Source organism: Neltuma alba, unplaced genomic scaffold (assembly GCF_004799145.2).
Source record: "Neltuma alba isolate B1F8T4 unplaced genomic scaffold, ASM479914v2 tig00011510_pilon, whole genome shotgun sequence".
In the NCBI taxonomy this organism is placed as follows: domain Eukaryota; kingdom Viridiplantae; phylum Streptophyta; class Magnoliopsida; order Fabales; family Fabaceae; genus Neltuma; species Neltuma alba.
In genome coordinates, this window is record NW_021636178.1 from 1 (window position 1) to 20,163 (window position 20,163).

At 34.9% G+C, this 20,163-nt stretch overlaps 3 protein-coding genes across 3 annotated transcripts; 1 reads left to right on the forward strand and 2 right to left on the reverse strand.

Annotated features, from left to right (window-relative positions):
- Window positions 1-4,282: 4,282 nt before the first annotated feature.
- LOC114714569 (uncharacterized) lies at window positions 4,283-5,260 on the reverse strand. Its single transcript, XM_028899315.1, has one exon. It carries the CDS (start codon window positions 5,258-5,260, stop codon window positions 4,283-4,285), a length of 978 nt encoding a protein of 325 aa, XP_028755148.1.
- Window positions 5,261-9,229: 3,969 nt separating this feature from the next.
- LOC114714571 (uncharacterized) lies at window positions 9,230-11,973 on the forward strand. Its single transcript, XM_028899317.1, has 5 exons — window positions 9,230-9,442; window positions 9,539-9,612; window positions 10,660-10,786; window positions 10,902-11,213; window positions 11,507-11,973. Exons 1-5 carry the CDS (start codon window positions 9,326-9,328, stop codon window positions 11,774-11,776), a joined length of 900 nt encoding a protein of 299 aa, XP_028755150.1. The 5' UTR covers window positions 9,230-9,325; the 3' UTR covers window positions 11,777-11,973.
- A 223-nt stretch (window positions 11,974-12,196) lies between these two features.
- Window positions 12,197-15,458, reverse strand: LOC114714570 (annexin D2-like). Its single transcript, XM_028899316.1, has 5 exons — window positions 15,274-15,458; window positions 14,162-14,307; window positions 13,731-13,949; window positions 13,020-13,232; window positions 12,197-12,773 (listed from the first exon to the last, which is right to left on the reverse strand). The coding sequence occupies exons 1-5, from the start codon at window positions 15,347-15,349 to the stop codon at window positions 12,477-12,479; spliced, it is 951 nt and encodes a 316-aa protein (XP_028755149.1). The 5' UTR covers window positions 15,350-15,458; the 3' UTR covers window positions 12,197-12,476.
- Between the last annotated feature and the right edge of the window lie 4,705 nt (window positions 15,459-20,163).

The following is a 20,163-nucleotide window of genomic DNA, read 5'->3' on the forward strand; positions in this document are numbered from 1 at the left end:
GTCCTTATTCTTATAAATAGAACCAAAATGAAACCACAAAAGTAGAAAGATGAAGACAAGAGAATGAGATTGCTTTTGTATTTCTTCACTTGCATTACAACACAAATGACATGCCCTATTTATAGGCATAGTCTTACAAATAGGTTACAATTGTTCTTAAATGACAAATAGTGGATAATCAATCCCATGAATGTGAATGGAGGTGAGTTACAAGAGTGAATGGGTAGTGGAGGAGTAATGGGTAGTGGAGGAGTAATGGATGGTGGAGGTAGTGGAAGTTACTTGGAGAAGATGAAGAGGAAGGGGTAAATGGACATCCACACAATATTCATAACACTCCCCCTTGGATGTCCATTATACAAATATGTGCCTCGTTAAAAAACTTCAACTAGGAAAAACCCTATGGGATAAAAACCTAGAAGAAGAAAAAGAGTACACATTTATTGATATGCTATTCAGTGCTGCCTCATTAAAAACCTTACTAGGAAAAACCCAATGGGATAAAAACCATAGTCAAGGAAAAAAGAGTACAGCATGTGTTAACTCCCCCTCTTGGTAATATCAGTTGATATCTCTGAGTCTACGACATCCGATATCATGAACAAGCTTTTCAAATGTTGTACAAGGAAGTGACTTGGTGAACAAATCTGCTAGATTTTCATTGGAACGGATTTGTCGGACGCCGATTTCACCATCCTTTTGAAGATCATGAGTGAAGAAGAATTTTGGCGAAATATGTTTTGTTCTATCTCCTTTGATGTACCCTTCCTTTAGTTGAGCAATACATGCAGTATTATCTTCATATATAATTGTCGGGATCATTTTGCTGGAAGACAAGCCACAAGTGGTTCGTATGTGATGTATTATCGATCTTAACCATACACATTCTCTACTTGCTTCATGTATTGCAAGAATTTCTGCATGATTAGATGATGTGGCTGATATGGTTTGTTTCATAGAACGCCATGAAATGGCTGTACCACCATATGTGAACAAATAGCCTGTTTGTGATCTACCGACATGTGGATCAGACAAGAATCCAGCATCTGCATAACCAATGAGGTTAGTTTTGGGTACATTTGAGTAGAACAACCCCATGTCCATAGTACCCCTGAGGTAACGAAGAACGTGCTTAACTCCATTCCAATGTCTTCGTGTTGGTGACGAGCTATACTTGCTAGTAGGTTAACAGCAAATGATATATCAGGTCGTGTGTGACTAGCAAGATACATGAGTGCACCAATTGCACTAAGGTATGGTACTTCTGGACCAAGTAGTTCTTCATCATTTTCTTGAGGTCTAAAAGGATCTTATCTTTCTCCAAAGACCTTACAACCATCGGAGTACATAATGGATGTGATTTATCCATATAAAAACGCTTTAAGACCTTTCTTGTATAGGTTTCTTGATACAAAAAGATCCCATTTCTTGAATATTCAATTTGCAATCCAAGACAAAATTTTGTTCTTCCCAAGTCCTTCATTTCAAATTCTTTCTTTAAGCAACCCATAGCTTTTGCAAGCTCTTCAGGAGTTCCAATGATATTTATGTCATCAACATAAACCGCAATTATCGCAAACTCATTTCCAGATCTTTTCATAAAAATACATGGGCAAATTGGATCATTCTTGTATCCCTCATCTGACAGATATTTGCTTAAACGGTTATACCACATACGCCCTGATTGCTTCAATCCATACAAGATTTATTTAACTTAATTGAGTATTGCTCTCGAGAACTTGAATTGTATGCTTCCGGCAACTTGAATCCTTCAGGGAGTTTCATATAAATATCATTGTCAAGTGAGCCGTATAAATAGGCTGTAACAACATCCATCAGACGCAAATCGAGTCCTTCTTTTACTGCCAGACTTATTAAATATCGGAAAGTAGTTGCATCCACCACTGGTGAGTATGTTTCTTCAAAATCGATACCAGGTCTTTGTGTAAATCCTTGGGCAACAAGGCGTGCCTTATGTCTTACAATTTCACCATTTTCATTTCTTTTTCTCACAAAAACCCATTTGTATCCGACTGGTTTTACATCTGCAGGTGTATGGACTACAGGTCCAAACACTTTTCGCTTTTCCAGTGAATTCAATTCAGCCTCAATTGCATCTTTCCATTTTGGCCAATCTTTTCTTTGTTTACATTCACTAATAGACTTTGGTTCATGATCCTCATCATCATTCATCACATCAAGCGCTATATTATATGCAAAAATATCATCAACATTGACTTCATTTCGATCCCATCGTATTCCATTCATAACATAATTTATTGAGATCTCATCATTTTCGCACATTTCAGGTAGTTGATTTTCTTTTGGAATTGAGACATTAGCATTATCTAATGACTCCTCTTGAATTGCAATTCTTTCTTGATTATCCTCGACTTGGCCATCTACATTTTTAGCTCCTTTTCTCTTTCGAGGATTTTTATCTTTGGAACCAATGGGCCTGCCACGCTTCATGCGTGCTTTAGATTCATTTACAATAGCAGGTTGTCCAACAGGGACATCAATTTTGATAGGAGCATTAGCAGCTGGAACATGTGATTTGGTCACTTTCTTTGGGTCAGTAAATGCGTCTGGCAACTGATTAGCTAACCTTTGTAAATGAATTATCTTTTGAACTTCTAGTTCACATTGTTTTGTACGAGGATCAAGTTGAGATAATGAAACTTCCTTCCAACTAATCTCTTTTTCCAACTGCTTCTTTTCTCCCCCTAATGTTGGAAATTTTGATTCATCAAAATGACAATCGGCAAATCGAGCCGTAAATAAATCTCCTGTTGATGGTTCTAGATATTTTATTATAGAAGGAGATTCATATCCAACATATATTCCCATCCTTCTTTGGGGACCCATCTTAGTACGTTGTGGTGGAGCAATAGGAACATATACTGTACTCCCAAAAATTCTTAGATGGGAGATATTAGGTTCCTGACCAAAAACCAATTGTAAAGGGGAGGACTTGAGATAACTTGTTGGCCTGATACGAATTAGTGTTGCTGCATGCAAAATTGCATGTCCCCAAGCATAATTTGGGAGATTTGATCTCATCAGTAATGGTCTTGCAATTAATTGTAGTCGTTTAATTAATGATTCTGCAAGTCCATTTTGTGTATGAACATGTGCTACAGGATGTTCAATATCAATTCCAAGAGACATACAATACTCATTGAAAGCTTGTGAAGTAAATTCACCAGCATTATCCAAACGTATTCTTTTGATTGGATAATCAGGAAAATGTGCTCTTAATCTAATTAGTTGAGCAAGCAACCTTGCAAATGCTAGGTTTCGAGAGGATAATAAGCAAACATGTGACCACCTTGTTGATGCATCAATTAAAACCATGAAATATCTAAATGGTCCACATGGTGGGTGTATCGGTCCACAAATATCCCCTTGTATACGTTCTAGAAATGTGAGAGACTCACTTTCTATTTTTGCTGGTGATGGTCGAATGATTAACTTTCCTTTAGAACATGCAGCACATGAGAAAACATGTGATTGTGGAATCTGTTGACTTTTCAGTGAATGTCCACATGAATTCTCAATTATTTTTCGCATCATAATAGTCCCGGGATGGCCTAACCGGTCATGCCAAATGTTAAATTTATTCTCACTTGTAAACTTCTGGTTTACAATAGCATGTGTTTCAATTGTGCTAATACGTGTGTAGTATAAGCCTGAAGAAAAGGCAGGTAATTTTTCTAGAATGCATTTCTTATCAGAAATTAAGTTTGTGATAACCAAGTATTCTTGATTTCCTTCATTTATTGTTTCAACATGATATCCATTTCTGCGGATATCCTTGAAGCTCAATAAATTTCTATTAGACTTGGTAGAGTAAAATGCATTATCAATATGTAATTTTGTTCCTTCAGGTAGTAATACATCAGCTCTTCCAGAGCCTTCAATCAGATTTATACTTCCAGATATAGTCTGAACATTGGCTTCTCGCATTACCAGAGAAGAGAAATATTTCTCATTTCTGAGTATTGTGTGAGTTGTTGCACTATCAACGAGACACAAATCTTCATTATTGATGTCAATAATGGTCATTCTTCATGAAAAAAAACATAGGAAAAGATTAAAAAGAAAACATTATTAATAAAAGAAAATATAATTTTATCATGAATAAAAACTCATAATTATATTTATTTTGGGGGTAATAACCTTACAAGTACAGAATTTATTGTGGTAGGTGAAAGAGCACACTTATAAGCAAAACATGAAAATATGCTTAATTATAGAAACTCAATTACATCAAGATGACTCATTTTTTAACACTTCCATCACCAATTAAGTGATCAATTCTTCCATCAGGATCGGCAAAGAAATCAGCAACATCCAAGTGAGTAACATCCATGTTGCCATAATCAGAATCGCCTTCTTCTCCTACAAAATTTGTTTCCACCTTTGGCTCTTTGCCTTTATTTTTATTCTTATTCTTATTTTTCAGCGATTCTTGGTAGAGGTCAACCAAATGCTTTGGCGTACGACAGGTACGAGACCAATGACCCTTGCCACCACAACGATAACAAAGATTTTCAACATGATTATTATTTCCACTAGATTCTTTTTGGTGATGCTCATCATTATTTGCCCACTTCTGGTGGGAACGACCGCCTCCACGACCACGGCCACGTCCACGGCCACGACCACGACCCCGTCCACGTCCACGACCATGGCCACGGGTTGATTCAGTTGCCACTACATTCACTTCTGGGAATGGAGTGGAGCCAGTAGGACGGGATTCATGATTCCTCATTAAAAGCTCATTATTTTGCTCAGCCACAAGCAAGCAAGAAATTAATTCAGAATATTTTTTGAAACCTTTCTCACGGTATTGCTGCTGCAGGAGCACATTGGATGCATGAAATGTGGAAAATGTTTTTTCTAACATATCTTCATCAGTGATCTTTTCTCCACATAATTTCAGTTGAGAACTGATTCTAAACATTGCAGAATTATATTCGATCACAGATTTAAAGTCTTGTAAACGTAAATGCATCCAGTCATAACGAGCTTTAGGAAGGATTACAGTTTTCTGATGGTCATACCTTTCCTTTAAATTGTTCCAAAGAACAAGTGGATCTTTTACGGTCAAATATTCAATCTTGAGCCCCTCATGCAAATGGTGACGTAAAAAGATCATGGCTTTGGCTTTATCTTGGTTGGATGCTTGGTTGCCTTCTTGATTGTGTCTCCTAGACCATTGGCATTTAGATGGATTTCCGCATCTAATATCCATGATAAATAATTCTTTCCAGTAATGTCAAGAGCCACAAACTCAAGTTTCGTGAGATTTGACATGATGATACTATCATATAAAAGTTAAATGAAAATTAATATTAAGAGAATAGAATAGTTATGAGACAAATCAATATGAATAAGAAAATGGAATAATTATAAAACAAACCATTATAGAAATGATATAGAAATTTACCTTCTAGTTGATTAGCCTTACTACAACACCTTTCGATTACAAGAGCGCTTCGTGCTGATAACGTCTTATAAAATAAAACCAAAATAAAACCACAAAAGTAGAAAGATGAAGACAAGAGAATGAGATTGCTTTTGTATTTCTTCACTTGCATTACAACACAAATGACATGCCCTATTTATAGGCATAGTCTTACAAATAGGTTACAATTGTTCTCAAATGACAAATAGTGGATAATTAATCCCATGAATGTGAATGGAGGTGAGTTACAAGAGTGAATGGGTAGTGGAGGAGTAATGGATGGTGGAGGTAGTGGAAGTTACTTGGAGAAGATGAAGAGGAAGGGGTAAATGGATATCCACACAATATTCATAACAACTTACAAATTATAACACATTTTTGTAGGAATTTTTTTATTTAGATCTAGTAATTTCAATTTTCTTTTGTCAGACTCCTAAATGTTATCCCCTACAGTTAAAAAAAATTAATATCCACTATTAAAATAATAATATTGACCGTTAATATTTCAACAGTATAAGGTAATATTGTTACGATTTTGACTTTTGAGACGAATTTACATCTTGACTCTTTTTATTAACCAAGACAGTTATTTGGCAAATTTCTTAAGAAAACTTCATGAAAGTCATGGGTGATGAAGTTTTCCACGAACACACACGTTGTGCATCCTTAAGAGATACCCTAACACGTGAACTTCATTAAGTCCCAGCCGAAATGATTTTATTATGATATCTTGTTCTGAACGAGTGAGTTGTTAGAATAGATTGAGCACGTACTACAAAAATTTAGATTCAAACTCCTTTTTAATATAATTTTTTTTTATCGAGCTGGGTCACGTAACACAGATTCAGAGTTTAATCTGAATTCTCCAACCAATATATTCCTCTAGTCCTTAATATAAGACCTATTTAACTAATTTCATTAGATTAAAAAAGTTAGGTAAGTTAGTTAACTATAATAAATATGATATATTTTTCTTAAAATATCTTAATCATCTTCATTATATCCTTTCTTCCTCTCATACCTGACCATGGTTGAGGGGTATTAATAGGGGTTATTTAGAAAAAAAATTGATAGATATAAGAAATAAGTCTTATATTTAGAACCAAAATCAACTCCACAATTAGGTTTTATATTAAGAACCGAAGGAGTACTATCTTTAGTTTTTAATATGAGAACTAGTTGACTAAGTTAAGAAGATTAAAGAAATTAATTAAGTTAGTTATCTGTAATAAATAGATGTTGTCTTTCTTAAAATATACTTACTAATCAAGTGTGTTGGTCAGAACTACTATTATTATAAGAACTATTTTAGAAAAAATAGATAAATGTGAAAGATAAAGTTGATTAGGGTCTTATATTTATGATCAAAATAAAAGTAAAATGAATTCTTATATTAAGGATCGGAAGTAGAGGTAGTATGAAAAATATTCAAAAAGGTGCATGCAATATTTAAAATAATATTTCTGATCTTTGATAAGCTAATTTATAATAATTAGATTGTCATAAGTTCAAATATATTATATAATGTTTTTATTGGGATCGATATGGTTATTAATAAACAAATTGTGCACTTTCCTATTTATCATATTAGTTATTAATTATTAATTGAGTAAAAATAATTATTTATTTTGCCACACAACTGTTAGTTATACAATTATTTATCATAATAGTATTAACTTAAACAATTTTCTTTCTTGAATTTTTTTGGTTTATTTTTTTATTCAACTTGTATAATTATTTTATTAGAAGTCATTAAAGAATTGATTTTTTTTTATGACTGCCCTAGCTGAATTTTACTTGTTATTTGAGATTAGATAATGAGATATTATTGTATAACTGTAGTTAATTTTGTCCTTAGAGATTGTGACAACGACCAAACCTTTAAAGATGTTATTGATGATCTTAGATTGTTAATTAATAGGGACTAGTAGGTCATACTTTCACATACACCTAGAGAAGATATGATTGTTACTGTTAGGTTAGCGGGACTTTCTCGTAGTCTAGAAGGAAATTTCTGACTTTTTGATCACCTTTCCCTTCTTAGTCAACGGGTGGAGGTTGATGAAAGATGTGTTTTTGAACTCTTGTAATTCCTTGTTTTGAGTTATGTTATTCGGTTTTCATTAAAAAAAAGATAATGAGATATTTATTCAAGAGCTGAACTTTCTTCGTTGAGAAGAGGAAACAATAGTTATTTGAGAAAACCATAGAAGGATTCAATCCAAATAATGATGGCTAACCTTTTAATTTAGTTATAAATACTGATGAAGACTACTACAGATACAAACAGTTAATTGTAAATGGTGCATTTCAGTTTTAAATGTGAATTTTAGTTTACAACTGAAATTTTAATCTGTTTAGTTGGTCTGGATTGTTGTCTTGTTAACTTTCTGTCTTTTTTTTAGCTATTGGTCTCTCTGAACTGGTATAGCGATTATTTTTCATTTTTCTCATACATTTCCAACTTACTTTTTCCCCCCAAAAGATCTGTCATTGATTCATTTTTTAAATTTAAATGTTATTCTTTTAAGTTATTTTTCCTTTTCTAATTTCATCTTTTTGCCTAGTTTTACTTTTGTTACTTAATATAAAACTAGTTTGACATTTTATTTGACTTTAAATATAAGACTGTAATTTACTTTGTCTATCATATTTATCTATTTTTTCCCAATGTAATTGTTATATTAGTTGCACATGTTAAGAGTTTCATCTAATAATAGTAGTTCTAGCTAACATATATTAGTAGTAAGGGTATTTTCAAGAGGATAACACCTATTTATTATGAGTAACTAACTTAATTATTTTTTAAATTTTTTTAAATCAATCAATTATCTCTTATACTATCTTTGATCCTTAATATAAGAACTAACTTGACATTTAATTTGATCTTAAATATAAGACTTTAATATATTTTATTTCTCATATTTATATATTTTTTCTGAGATAGTCCTTGTTGAAATTTCATATGCTAAAAGTTTCATCAAATGATAATTCTAACTAATAAATGTGATTAACAAAGATGTTTTAGATATAATACTTATTTATTATAAATAATTAACTTAATTAATTTTTTAATCTATTTAAACTAGCTAACTAACTTTAGTATTAACTAATTCTAATATTATAGATGAGAGATAGTATTAAGCAACGGGCAATACTCTCTCGGATTTTATATATAAGCTTTAGTAACAGAATCACGTTTAATGAATTAACGGTTAAAATTAGTTAAAAATAATAAATAAGTCAGAAATGTTTTTTTTTCAAATTTTCTTTTATTTATTAAAAAGGTAAATGAGAGAGGTAATAAATAAAAAAATAATGAAAAAAATAAATGGGGTAATATTAATAAGAGAAAGTAAACACTAAATACAGTCAACTAAAAACGAAATAAGTAAAAAAATAATAAATATTTAAATAAATTAAAAAATAAATTTTATATTTTGAACTAAATATTTTTTTAAAAATAAAGTTTTTACATAGGAACGGAGAGAGTATTTTTCCAGAAGTGGTTGTTAGCCTTAGCATGCATGGTCGAATGACACGTGTCCGTTCGGCCAAAAAGATGACACATGTCCGCCATGTGCACTAAGTTTCCAGGTGTCTCCCCTCTCTCCAGACATTGTTTCATTGCCCTACGAAATTCAAAGCTCTTTATCGCCTTTTAGTTTTCTTCTTTCGCCGGTTCGCCCTCTCTCCCGGGGACCCCAAAAAAAAATCTTTATCGTTTAAAAGTCCAAACATTTTCAAATCTTCTCATTTCTCAATATAATATCTCTCCCACCCGAAGCCCACTCCGTCGTTACAGTCCCCAGGAATATCTGACTGCCGCAAGATTCACTCCCAGAGAAGAAAATGCAGAGAAGCACGCCCGTGAGGAAGCCAAACACTTCCACTTCAGATCTTCTCACATGGTCGGAAGCTCCTCCGACAGATTCCTCCGCCACTGTGACCGGCCTCCGGTCTCGTCAGGTTACCCTTAACTCCGTACTTATGATTCTTTGCCTTAGGTTCAGTCTCACGCGGATATTGACTTTGTTGTTTAATCTTCCATCATTGAATTCACAGCCGTCCGATAAAATCAGCAAGGTGCTTCACGGAGGCCAGGTCACCGAGGATGAAGCACGGAGTCTCGAGAAGACGTAAGATTCATTACTAATTATCTCGTGCTTAACATTTCCGATTTTTTCCTTAGAATTTGGGTCTGCGTTCTTGTTAGAAATGCACGGACGGTTAGATCTGCTGTTTTTTTAGCTCATTTTTTCGTTTGTTTGCTCCTTGATCTGATTTTATTTTTGTTTCCGTTTTTCCTTGTTTTTGGGCTTAGTGTTTGACGGTCTCTGCATGCTAATTCATTAGCTTTGCCGATCTGTTTTGCGATCGTCATAAACGGCTTATCAATGTCTTCTGTTAAGATCACAAATTGAAGTTCCCAACTACCAAGTATGATGTGAAGTACTGAGAATTCTGGCATTTTTGGTTCAAATCATGTGCAGAATTTATATTTAAGTTGACATTGTAGCTTCAAAATTCACGCCTTTTACTTTTATGGGTTCAAGTTGTAAAGTTAAAGTTTTGAAGATGGTTGGGTAGAATACTAAATAGGCTGGTGGAATCTGCGACAAATAGAAGTTCGTAAATCCCACCAAACGAAGTGCGAGACAAGATTCGCTGATGATTCGCCCAATGCACGTTAACACTCACGAGTCCAGGACTTCTCTTCACGAGTCCAAGCAGTTTGATTCACCCAAGAGCGTTAGGTCATAGATTTCTGCTCTCGACTATTCTTGCCTAGAGATCCTGATGTCCAAGGATTTGATTCCTATTATGCCTTCCACCTACCTCTCTACTCCCAAAACTCCCAAAAATAAATGATAAAAATTAAAAAAGCAATATGATTACACAAGATGGTAGGGGATTCCTTTTTTTTTTAAAAAAAAAAAAAAATTATTTCTACCTTGAGATTACTGTTATTTTCTTTCATATTGCATTGCTAAACATTACACCTGAACCATGAAATGTTTTACTTGTGCATGCTCAGTGCAGTGTGAGTGCATATTTGAGATACTGAACTTTTTTTTGGTGATGAAAATCATTATGTAAACTAGAACACATTGCCTGTGGTGAACGTAGAAACATCATTTCAATCTATTCTTGCTGCTAACCTTTTAAATTTCTACTCTTCCCAGAAAACCATGCTCCGGGTATAAGATGAAAGAGATGACTGGAAGTGGCATATTTTCAGCTAGTGCTGAAGACAGTACATCAGAAGCCAAATCTGCTTCGAATAGCAAAACTGGCATCCGAATGTATCAGGTATATTGGATGATTTCCTTGGTGCAGCATATCATTAAAACCATGTGGATGTCTCAAACATCAAACTGTGTATACAATTGTTGAGTATTTTCTAATGTTTCCCCTTGCATCTCAGCAAGCAATGACTGGAATTAGTCAGATATCTTTCAGTACTGAAGAAAGTATTTCACCAAAGAAGCCTACCTCACTACCTGAGGTAGCTAAGCAGCGCGAGCTGAGTGGGACATTGAAAAGCGAATCAGACGCAAAGTCTAAAAAAATATCCAATGCCAAGTCCAAGGAACTCAGTGGACATGACATATTTGGCGCTCCTGCTGAAACTACGCCTCGTTCATTGGCTGCTGCACGCACTCTGGAATCGAAGGAAAGTAAAGATATGGGAGAACCAGCTCCTCGTAATGTGCGCACATCAGTTAAAGTTTCCAACGTAAGTTTCGTTGTTGTTTACTGGTTTTCATCACAATCTTTCCTTCTCCCGAGTCTTTTGCTTTATCTTCTGTACTACAATTAAAAAAAAAAAAAAGGTTTTTTCTTAGTCTTTTTATGGCATATCGGTTTGCTTCAAATTATGCTGTTACTTCACTTGCTTTGTCCATATTCCTGTCTCAAGCAATTGGACTGCATCGAGCTTGACAGCTTAGTTCTGTTTCTTTCATACAACCGTATCTTGACCAGAGTGTTTTCTTCCTTCCTTCCTTCCTTCCTCTTCTTTTTGTGTAGCCTGCGGGTGGACAAAGCAAGATCTTAATTGGCGAGGAACCACCTAAGGCATCAAAGAAGATACATGGCCAGAAGTTCGCAGAGTTAACAGGCAACAACATTTTCAATGTAGAAGCTTCGCCAGGATCAGCGGAAAAGCCTCTGAGTAGGGCTAAACTGAGAGAAATGACTGGCAGCAACATATTTGCTGATGGACAGGCAGAAGCCAGAGACTGCTTACGTGGCGCTCGCAGACCCCCGGGCGGGGAAAGCAGCATCACCTTGGTTTAAGTTAAATAACGATAATAATGTTGTAGTCACATTTAGACGTGTAGGCATTTTTACAGACTCATGAGGACTTTCATGTTATTGACTTGAGCGGACAACGTGTGACCATGACCAGTTCATCACTTATGAGAACTCTGTTTTTACGACTTCGAAGATAAAGCATGATATGGTTGGTGGCTCTTTAATGCTGTTTCAGCGTTTCCTATCCTCCCCTGATATGAACAATTTGTGGAAAATAATTTCCTTTGCTGATATGAACAGAGGATTATTATACTTGCACAGATTAGCTTGTGAATGGAAACATGAAACAATACAAATCGGCTAGGGATTTTCGACACTTTTTTTAAGTTGCCGTGGCAGAAAAAACCTCATTAGCTTAAGTTTTCAATTTTAATTCTTAGCCTGATGGTATTCATGGACTAATTGATGGATAATATAGAGTCATACATTTAAAATATGGGATAAGTATCTTCGCCGTCTGCTTATTCGAAGTTAACATCTCTTAAACCACCATGATTGATCACGAGCAAAATTAAAACACGAGTCCAGCACACCATTTGTAGGACCATCGCACATCAGAGAGAGGACCCACCAGGTCATACCAACGTTCAGACACCCACAGGAAAATTCACTAACAGACGATGAGAATGAAGGCTTATAACCTGACCAGCAGTCCTATGACTACTGAACAGATCAAGTATTTTCAATTATCACCATGACCAATCAATGCAAGAAGCATCTTCTCGTAGTCTCCAGAAGTGTCCTTGGATATTGCTTGGTCCAGAGGAATGCTATTTCTTCTTTGGTATTCCTCTTTGATTCGCTCCATGTCAACCTCAGCTCTAGTAGCCACCACTCTTGTAAGGGCCCATTCATCGGTTCCGGTCTTGTTTATAGCCATCCTCAAAACTTTCTCAAAATACTTCTCAGGGAAGGTTAAACACTTAATTGTAGATCTCAACAGTTTCAGATATTCATCTTCCGGACTGGATTTCAGATCCTGTAGCCAGGAGACTTGTTTTCAGTTCAACTTCAAAGTGACTGAATCATCCTACCACTGTTTAGTGACAATTTCTAACACCAAAGTATTTGTCCTTTTGAGTAAATTGTAAGAGATTAATCCACAAGATGATGTCCATAGGCCAAATTGCTTCAATTGATGGCCAGCAAGTTGAAAGCACGGATAAGAGAATTACGAAATTGAGTGTTTCAAGCAAGTGTTAAGTTAGATTCACACGAGTTATACCTTGTTTATAGTATTCCCGAAGTCATTGTTGTACTGGTTGAGTGTTGCATTTATCTGTGCTTTGCTTCTTGTCGTTATAATCCTGATCAATTCCTCATGATTGTAAGCCTTCTCTGCAATCTTCTCATGAAGCAATTTTGCCTCTGATTTTGCCAATGTCATGTTCACCTCTTCTCCGTCATAACGGAATGTACTCACAAGAGGAACCAACAGCTGTTACAAGAGAGACACGGGTTAGTTTTGTCATCAAAATGCAAGAGACCTAAGTAAAAGAAAGTAAAAGAAAAGACCAATTTGATCGACTTGATAAGCATGATAATGCAAAAACACATGGATGTTCAAAGAGTCATCACCCAATACAGATCCTAACAATTCACAATCCAGATAAAAAAGTGGACGAAATAAGGGAGTGAACTACATACATTTGTTTTTCTTTCCGTATCACCCTCTTTTTCTAACAAAATGGCATGCGTGCAGAAGAAGATCCATATTAAATAACCCTCTTGAAGGTCATTGTAATTTGAATGCTCCATTTTCTTTAACACTTTTTTTTGGGCACCAATGACCGTAATGTAAGTTCTCCTCAAAGCAAAAAGGGTGTAAATTTTGAAAGATTTTGATTGAATAAATCACATCAATCAAACGAATAGCCGCTTAAAATTACAACGTGAGTGAGTGTGCATTTCAAAAGTTGAGCAATGAGTAACACACCTTGCGGAAGTCCCCAGATGTGTGATAAGCAACGTCCTCTTCGAGGGATCTCTTAAAACGGGCTTGATATGCTTGCTTTGCCTTAAACAGATCAAGTGAAGATCTAGTGCTGGCAATTTCCATAAGAACCCAATTGTTGGAAGTCATCCTCTTAGTAGCTTCATTGGCTAAAAATGCATCACGCTCAGCAGGACCCAGGGCCCACAGCAACACAATTCGCTGTTAAATCCAAATCACATTAGACAGCATAACACATTAATAGAGTCGTAACAGCGCCTTCCTCTTTACTCAGGGTCATTCTTAGGCAGGACTGATACTTCACACTTTGAGACGAAGGAAAACCTAAGCACTAACTTTGAAATTTCTGACAAATAAAATAGCCATTAAATTGAGAATAGAACATAGAATACATTGAAAGGTTCAAAACTAACCTCAAAGTCATTTGAAAGTTCCTTGTCTAAGGATTTAAGAAGCTCTTCTCCATAAGTAGCTGCATACGTTTCAGAAATCAACTTACGCTGAGATGCATTCCTGTGGGCCAGGATAGATATTATCAAATCTTCATTTGTTCCCCACCCTGCAAATATATTTCACAACGAGCGATAGTTGACAGGTAAGTAACATTAGATGAATGAGACTGATTAATTAGTTCCTAGAATAAGAAAACACATTATTCAAGTTATCACAAACAACGGAGCCTGGTAACGCAAGAGATGGACAGATATGCCTTCTCTTTGGTTCATCGGAAGGAAAATTCCACACCGCTCATGAAAGGTGCAATAAATGGAAATCAAAATTAAAGGGGAAAAATTAATATTATAAACACAATCTCTAATCAGAGAATTATTACTACTACTACTACTACTACTTCTATAAAGCAGTAAGCTAAAACCACATCTCTGATCGCCAACAGATTCAACAAAACTGCAAAAATACTAGGAATAAGGGCAGAAAACTTCGAAAGACCAGAATCATGCTTAAAAGCAAGGCTCCAAAAGGGAATATTGTGCTTGGAAAAAGTAAGAGCAGGAATTTAGTTAACTATACGTTGTCTGAAATGCATACGCAACTCAATGCTTCAAAAACAAATTCCACGTAATGAATAAACCGAATAAACTTATCGCGAGCGTGAGCAGCAAGATCACGCATCATCAAACTCAAACATCAATAACAGTGATTAAATGCACAATAAAAATTTCGATTTAAGTAAAGCCTCAGAAACATCGGTAAATTCCGCGTAATGCATAAACGGAACAGACATATCACGAGCGCAATCAGCAAGATCACATATAATCAAACGTGATAACCAGTAACAGTGATCAGATGCACAATAAAAATTACGATTTAAGAAAAACTCCAGAATCATCTTATACATTATTGTAAAGTAAATTGATCAGATCACAATAACGAGAAATTCCAGACCGGTCACAAAAATATGACCACTCAACGGATCGATGATCTGATAACATAAATCAAGTCCCTAAAACAAAAACTAAAAAGTGTTACTCGTTTCAGTCCGGTGATCTTAAAACGAATTCGGTACCCTCAAAAGCTTTCCGCAATTGCTCAGCATCCTCGGACGGAGAAGGAACTTGAGCAGGGACCTTCAGAGACGCCATAGTCACCTTTCGAAAATCGATCTGAACCTGCAATATGTGGAGGAAAGCGAAAGAAATGCGACAAGTAAACCCGATATAATGAGTGGATGGTGATCTTGTTCAGGCAAGAATGATTAGCATGACTGTGTGAGAATACGTGAATCACTTGCGGATCTACACAAACGCCACGTACCAGAAAAAGAAAGAAACGTAATGATTCTAGTGGGCCCTTAATCAATTGACTTAGGCAGCATGTAATTATTTAAGATCGTAAATATAACCTTTTGCCTCACACGACGGTTTTCACGGTCAGATCTGAAGCCTCCCTATAATGCGTTTTATTTTTTGGGAAAATGAAACCTACAGTAGCTGTAGTTTTAGGGGGTGTTTGGATAGAAACCGAACCATGGTTTCAGAAGTGCTTTTACAGATTACGAAGTAAATATGTGGAGGAGATTATCTCGTTTTGCGGAAAAGTGCTTTTGAAACCATAGTTTTGGGTTTCCCAAACACCCCCTAGTATCCACTTGGAATAGCAATAAATAACTGTAATGTTAGATAATCGTAAATTTTATAAGTGATACTAATTACAAGTGATATTGGTTAATCGTGATTTCTGTTTGGATAATTTTTTTATAAGTAATTTTAAGAACTGTGATTATATTTGGTTTTCGTTTATCAAAATAGCTTATAGATGTATAATTGCTAAAAAAGGCATGAAGTTAATATTTGAAGAGAGATTTTTAGAAGAGTATGAGAAGGTAGATTGGAAAAAATTTAATTACTGAAGATTAATTGGAATTTTTTCTAACGTATAAGCTGCTCCTTATTATTTATCCTAAAAATACGGTAGAAGGATAAAATCACGATTTATTAAGATTTTATAAAAATTATCCAAACAAAAAAAATATATTTTATAATAACTTATTTGTATTTAAACCGGATTATTTAATATCCCAACATATTTAACCAAAGGAGTTTTGGTTCAAGACCGTCTGCACCGTTATTCCCTCCGCTTTCATGTTTGGCTGCTAGGCAGTAAGTCAGTAACACTGACACGAAAATATGAGTTGAGACAAAATTTAAAAAAAAAAAAAAACCACTAACAGAAAGATCTTGAAGTCTTTCTTATTTGCCTCCAGGTTCTTCATTGCTCCGATACGGCACTTCTGGATCACGATGCCGGTTTTCTGGTTCTGGGTCAACCCGTCCCTGTGCGGTGACCATGTTCTTCTCACTGGAACCGGCGAGGCTGGCGTGGATGTCGCAGTCTTGGAATAGGGCAGCGGAGTTGCCAAAGATGAAGTCAACGGTGCCGGCAAGGAGGCGGTTGATGAAGAACTGACGGTTGCGGTGGACCTAGAGGACAACTGGCGGGGGAGGAAGTCGCACTGGTAGAAGACGGTGAAGTCGGCACCTACCTGGATGGCGACGACTTGGTGCTTCGCATGGCCAGCCGTGTTCTCAAAGGTTATGTCGCGGGCTAGGAATCTTGCCTCTCGTTTGTAAAATTTCTTGTACTGAATAATGACCTCTAAATGTTTTGACATACACTGCAGGCTCTCCCTCATTTTCGTCTTTATCTTCTCCCATGTTCTTCGATCCCTCAATAAACACACCTCATTTTCTTTGTTCCCTCTGGTCATCATCTTCTACATTCATTGCTACTCCTCGTCTTCTCATTCAAATTGGGTAGCCTTCAAGAAATCTAAGAAAATGTTGAGAAATCTGACCTGCTATATTTTTATTCTATTAGGTGGTTGGCTTGATGTTGTAATGTGACCACTCCTCTCGCAATGATCACCTGATTGATGAATTATTCTGATTGAAACGGAACCATATTTTTCTGACTTTAGATTTGAGAGCGTGATTGATTCTAGCAGGAACAATTACAAAGTGATACTCAATTTCGCTGACCTCTGTTTCGTGGTACCAAGACAGAGTAATTATGTTGTTGAACTCAAGTCTTTAGATATAACTTTTCTTTCTTCCTATCAGCTATGATGCTGCTTACACGTTTAGGGCCTATTTGCAAGGCTTAAGAAATGAAACGTAAAATCCTTATAACCACGTTTCACATGAATCAAGACAAAACTCTTTTTATATGTGTTTCTTCCGTAAATCACTATTAAAAAAACTATTTATAAGTTGTTTCAAATATGTCCTTAAATTTCTTCTCAGCAGTATTGACAGTGGCAATCTGTAATGATGTTTTCAATAAATAAATTGGTCGAGTCTTGAACATAATACTAGCACTTCTTAATCATCTTCGCTCTATGAGAGTTGCAGCAACAGGGATTGACAAGCTTAATCAAAAGAAAACACCCAAACCAAGCCAAACCCCTCATAGCCAACACCTTCACGATGCTTCAAAGAAATGGTGTTATGGTTTCAGCAAACTCCTTCTCTGTAACTTTGTTTCAATTAAAAAATATTGACAACTTGAAGACTTCCATCATGTCAGTTGCGAAATGTTGGTTATGTAGGTGCCGTTAGACACGTCAGCAGTTTTAACAGCGTTAGTGCCCAGCTGTCAGTCCTCAAAACAATACTACCTCCTGTACTTAGTATAAAAGCTAGTTAACTAATTTGAATAGATTAAAAAAGATTATTATATTAGTTATTTGTAATAATTAGACGTTGCCTTTCATGGAATATTCTTATTATCATGTGTATTAGTTACAACTATCATTTGATTGAATTTTTAACATGTACAACTATTATAATAACTACTTTAAAAAATATGAATAAATATGAAAAATAAAATGGATTGAGATATTATACTTAAGACTAAATTAAAAATTAAATTAATTTTTATATTAAGAATCGGAGATAGTATTTGAAAGCGGGGAGAGTATCGGTGCAGACAGAAAAACTTTTAGGGAGTTGCTTCAAAAATATTAGAAATCAGATCCTAGAACCAAAACTACCTAAAACTATAAGGACTAGAGGTTCCATTTTCCCTTATTTTATGTCCAATTTCATTTTGAAGCCCCAAAATACAAATACAAGTACAGCGATCTATGCGGATAAGGTCGTAAATATCCAATCACAATTTAAAAATGACACTGCTTTGTTTTCCTTTTTCTTTGTTTTTTCTTTTTAAAAACCAAACACTTCAAAGTGACACTTGCTTTAGAACAGAATTTGGAATTATTTTAAGGTCGTAAATATCTTTGCATTGTAGATTATGGATTCATCCAACACCCCTTTGATTTTCTTGGGTTAATGTGTTTTAATTAAAACTATTATTCTGGTTAGGTACTGAAGATTTGTGAGAGCTCTTATTGAAACAGACTGTGTAGAGGCGTTTTGGTGTTGCAGGAAAAAAAAAATTTCACTGAAAACGCTGAATGGAGAGGTATAGATGGGAATTGCAATCTGTTAGCTGTGAGTAAAGAGCTTGATGCTAATCTGACAAGAAGAAAGAACAAGGTTGTTGTAAAGTGTAGGCAAGGAGTGTGCGTGCCCTATTGGGTGGGTAACTTCATCAACACCCTTTTTGGCTAAGATTCTAGCTAATGATATGAAGAACTGGAAGCCTGAGGAAGTTGCTTCTGATTTTGCTGAAAAGGGAAGAAGCTCAAATGTGGAAGAAGGACGAATTCGAAGTGGAATTGGCTGAGGGTGTTTGGTTGCTGATTTCAAATTGTACCACCTCTAGTCTTTAGATAACTAATTTGATAATATTAAAAAAATTAATTAAATTAGTTATTTGTAATAAATAAATTTTTTAAAATACTTTTGTTAATCGTATGCATTTGAGTTATCCTGTGATTATAAAAACTCCTTAACATATCCAAACATAATTTGAAGGGTAAAATGAATAAATATTAAAAATAAGGTGGATTGAGATATTATATTTAAAATCAAATTTAATATTTAACTAGCTCTTAATAGGAACCAGGAAATACCAATGAATATAGCTTAGTTTGTTCGGCTTATATAGTTATAGTTATAATCCGTATAATTTGTTTCAGTTTTTTTTTAACAGATAAATAGTTGGTTATTTTTTTCTCGACTGCTATAGGTATAGTTTTGTTTTTCTGGTTTAGCTGCGCGTTAGATTGTGCGTGTAAGCTTTTTGGGTGGCTTTTTTTTTTTTTTTGCCCCCTCGTTTTGGATACCGGTGTTTGTATTATGGTTTTTTGAGATTAATAAAGCTGACTTCTTTTTTGGTCTGTTTGTGAGGGAGTTTAGGCATCCTAGACTTGCCATTGGATGGGAAAATGTGCTATCCATAAAATTGTAGTGTTTGGGTTATTTTGAATTTGATATAAAAAGTTACAATAAGCTATAAATAGAAATTTAAGACTTGTTTGGATCAAAATTGTAAAAGTAATTTCACGCAAGTCGAGAGAAAACTCCTCTCACATATTTATCTCGTATTTTGTAAATCAAGTTTGAAAAGCTACTTATAAGCCATTCCGTAAATTTAGGCCTCGTTTGGATTGCCATTGCAGAAGGTAAAAGCACATGAGGAAGCGTAAAACTGAGATTTGTGACTTATTGTGGCTCAGAAGATTGTTTGGATGTGACTTCTTTTCTAACTGATTTATGGGAAAAAGTAACTTTTCTAACTGATTTATCCAACGCAATCTGGATCAACTTTTCTAACTAACTTATGGAAAAATTGTGCAAAACTTATGATCTAATTAGTTATGTGATTTCATTTACTTTAATTAGAGACCAAATAAATTTTAATTTATATTCATATTTGTCTATTATGTATATTTAATTAATTATCTACAATGTGTTTTCAAATTTTTCTCCGTAACAAATATTTTTATTTTATAATTTCACAAATAAACTATTTATATTTTATCATAATAATT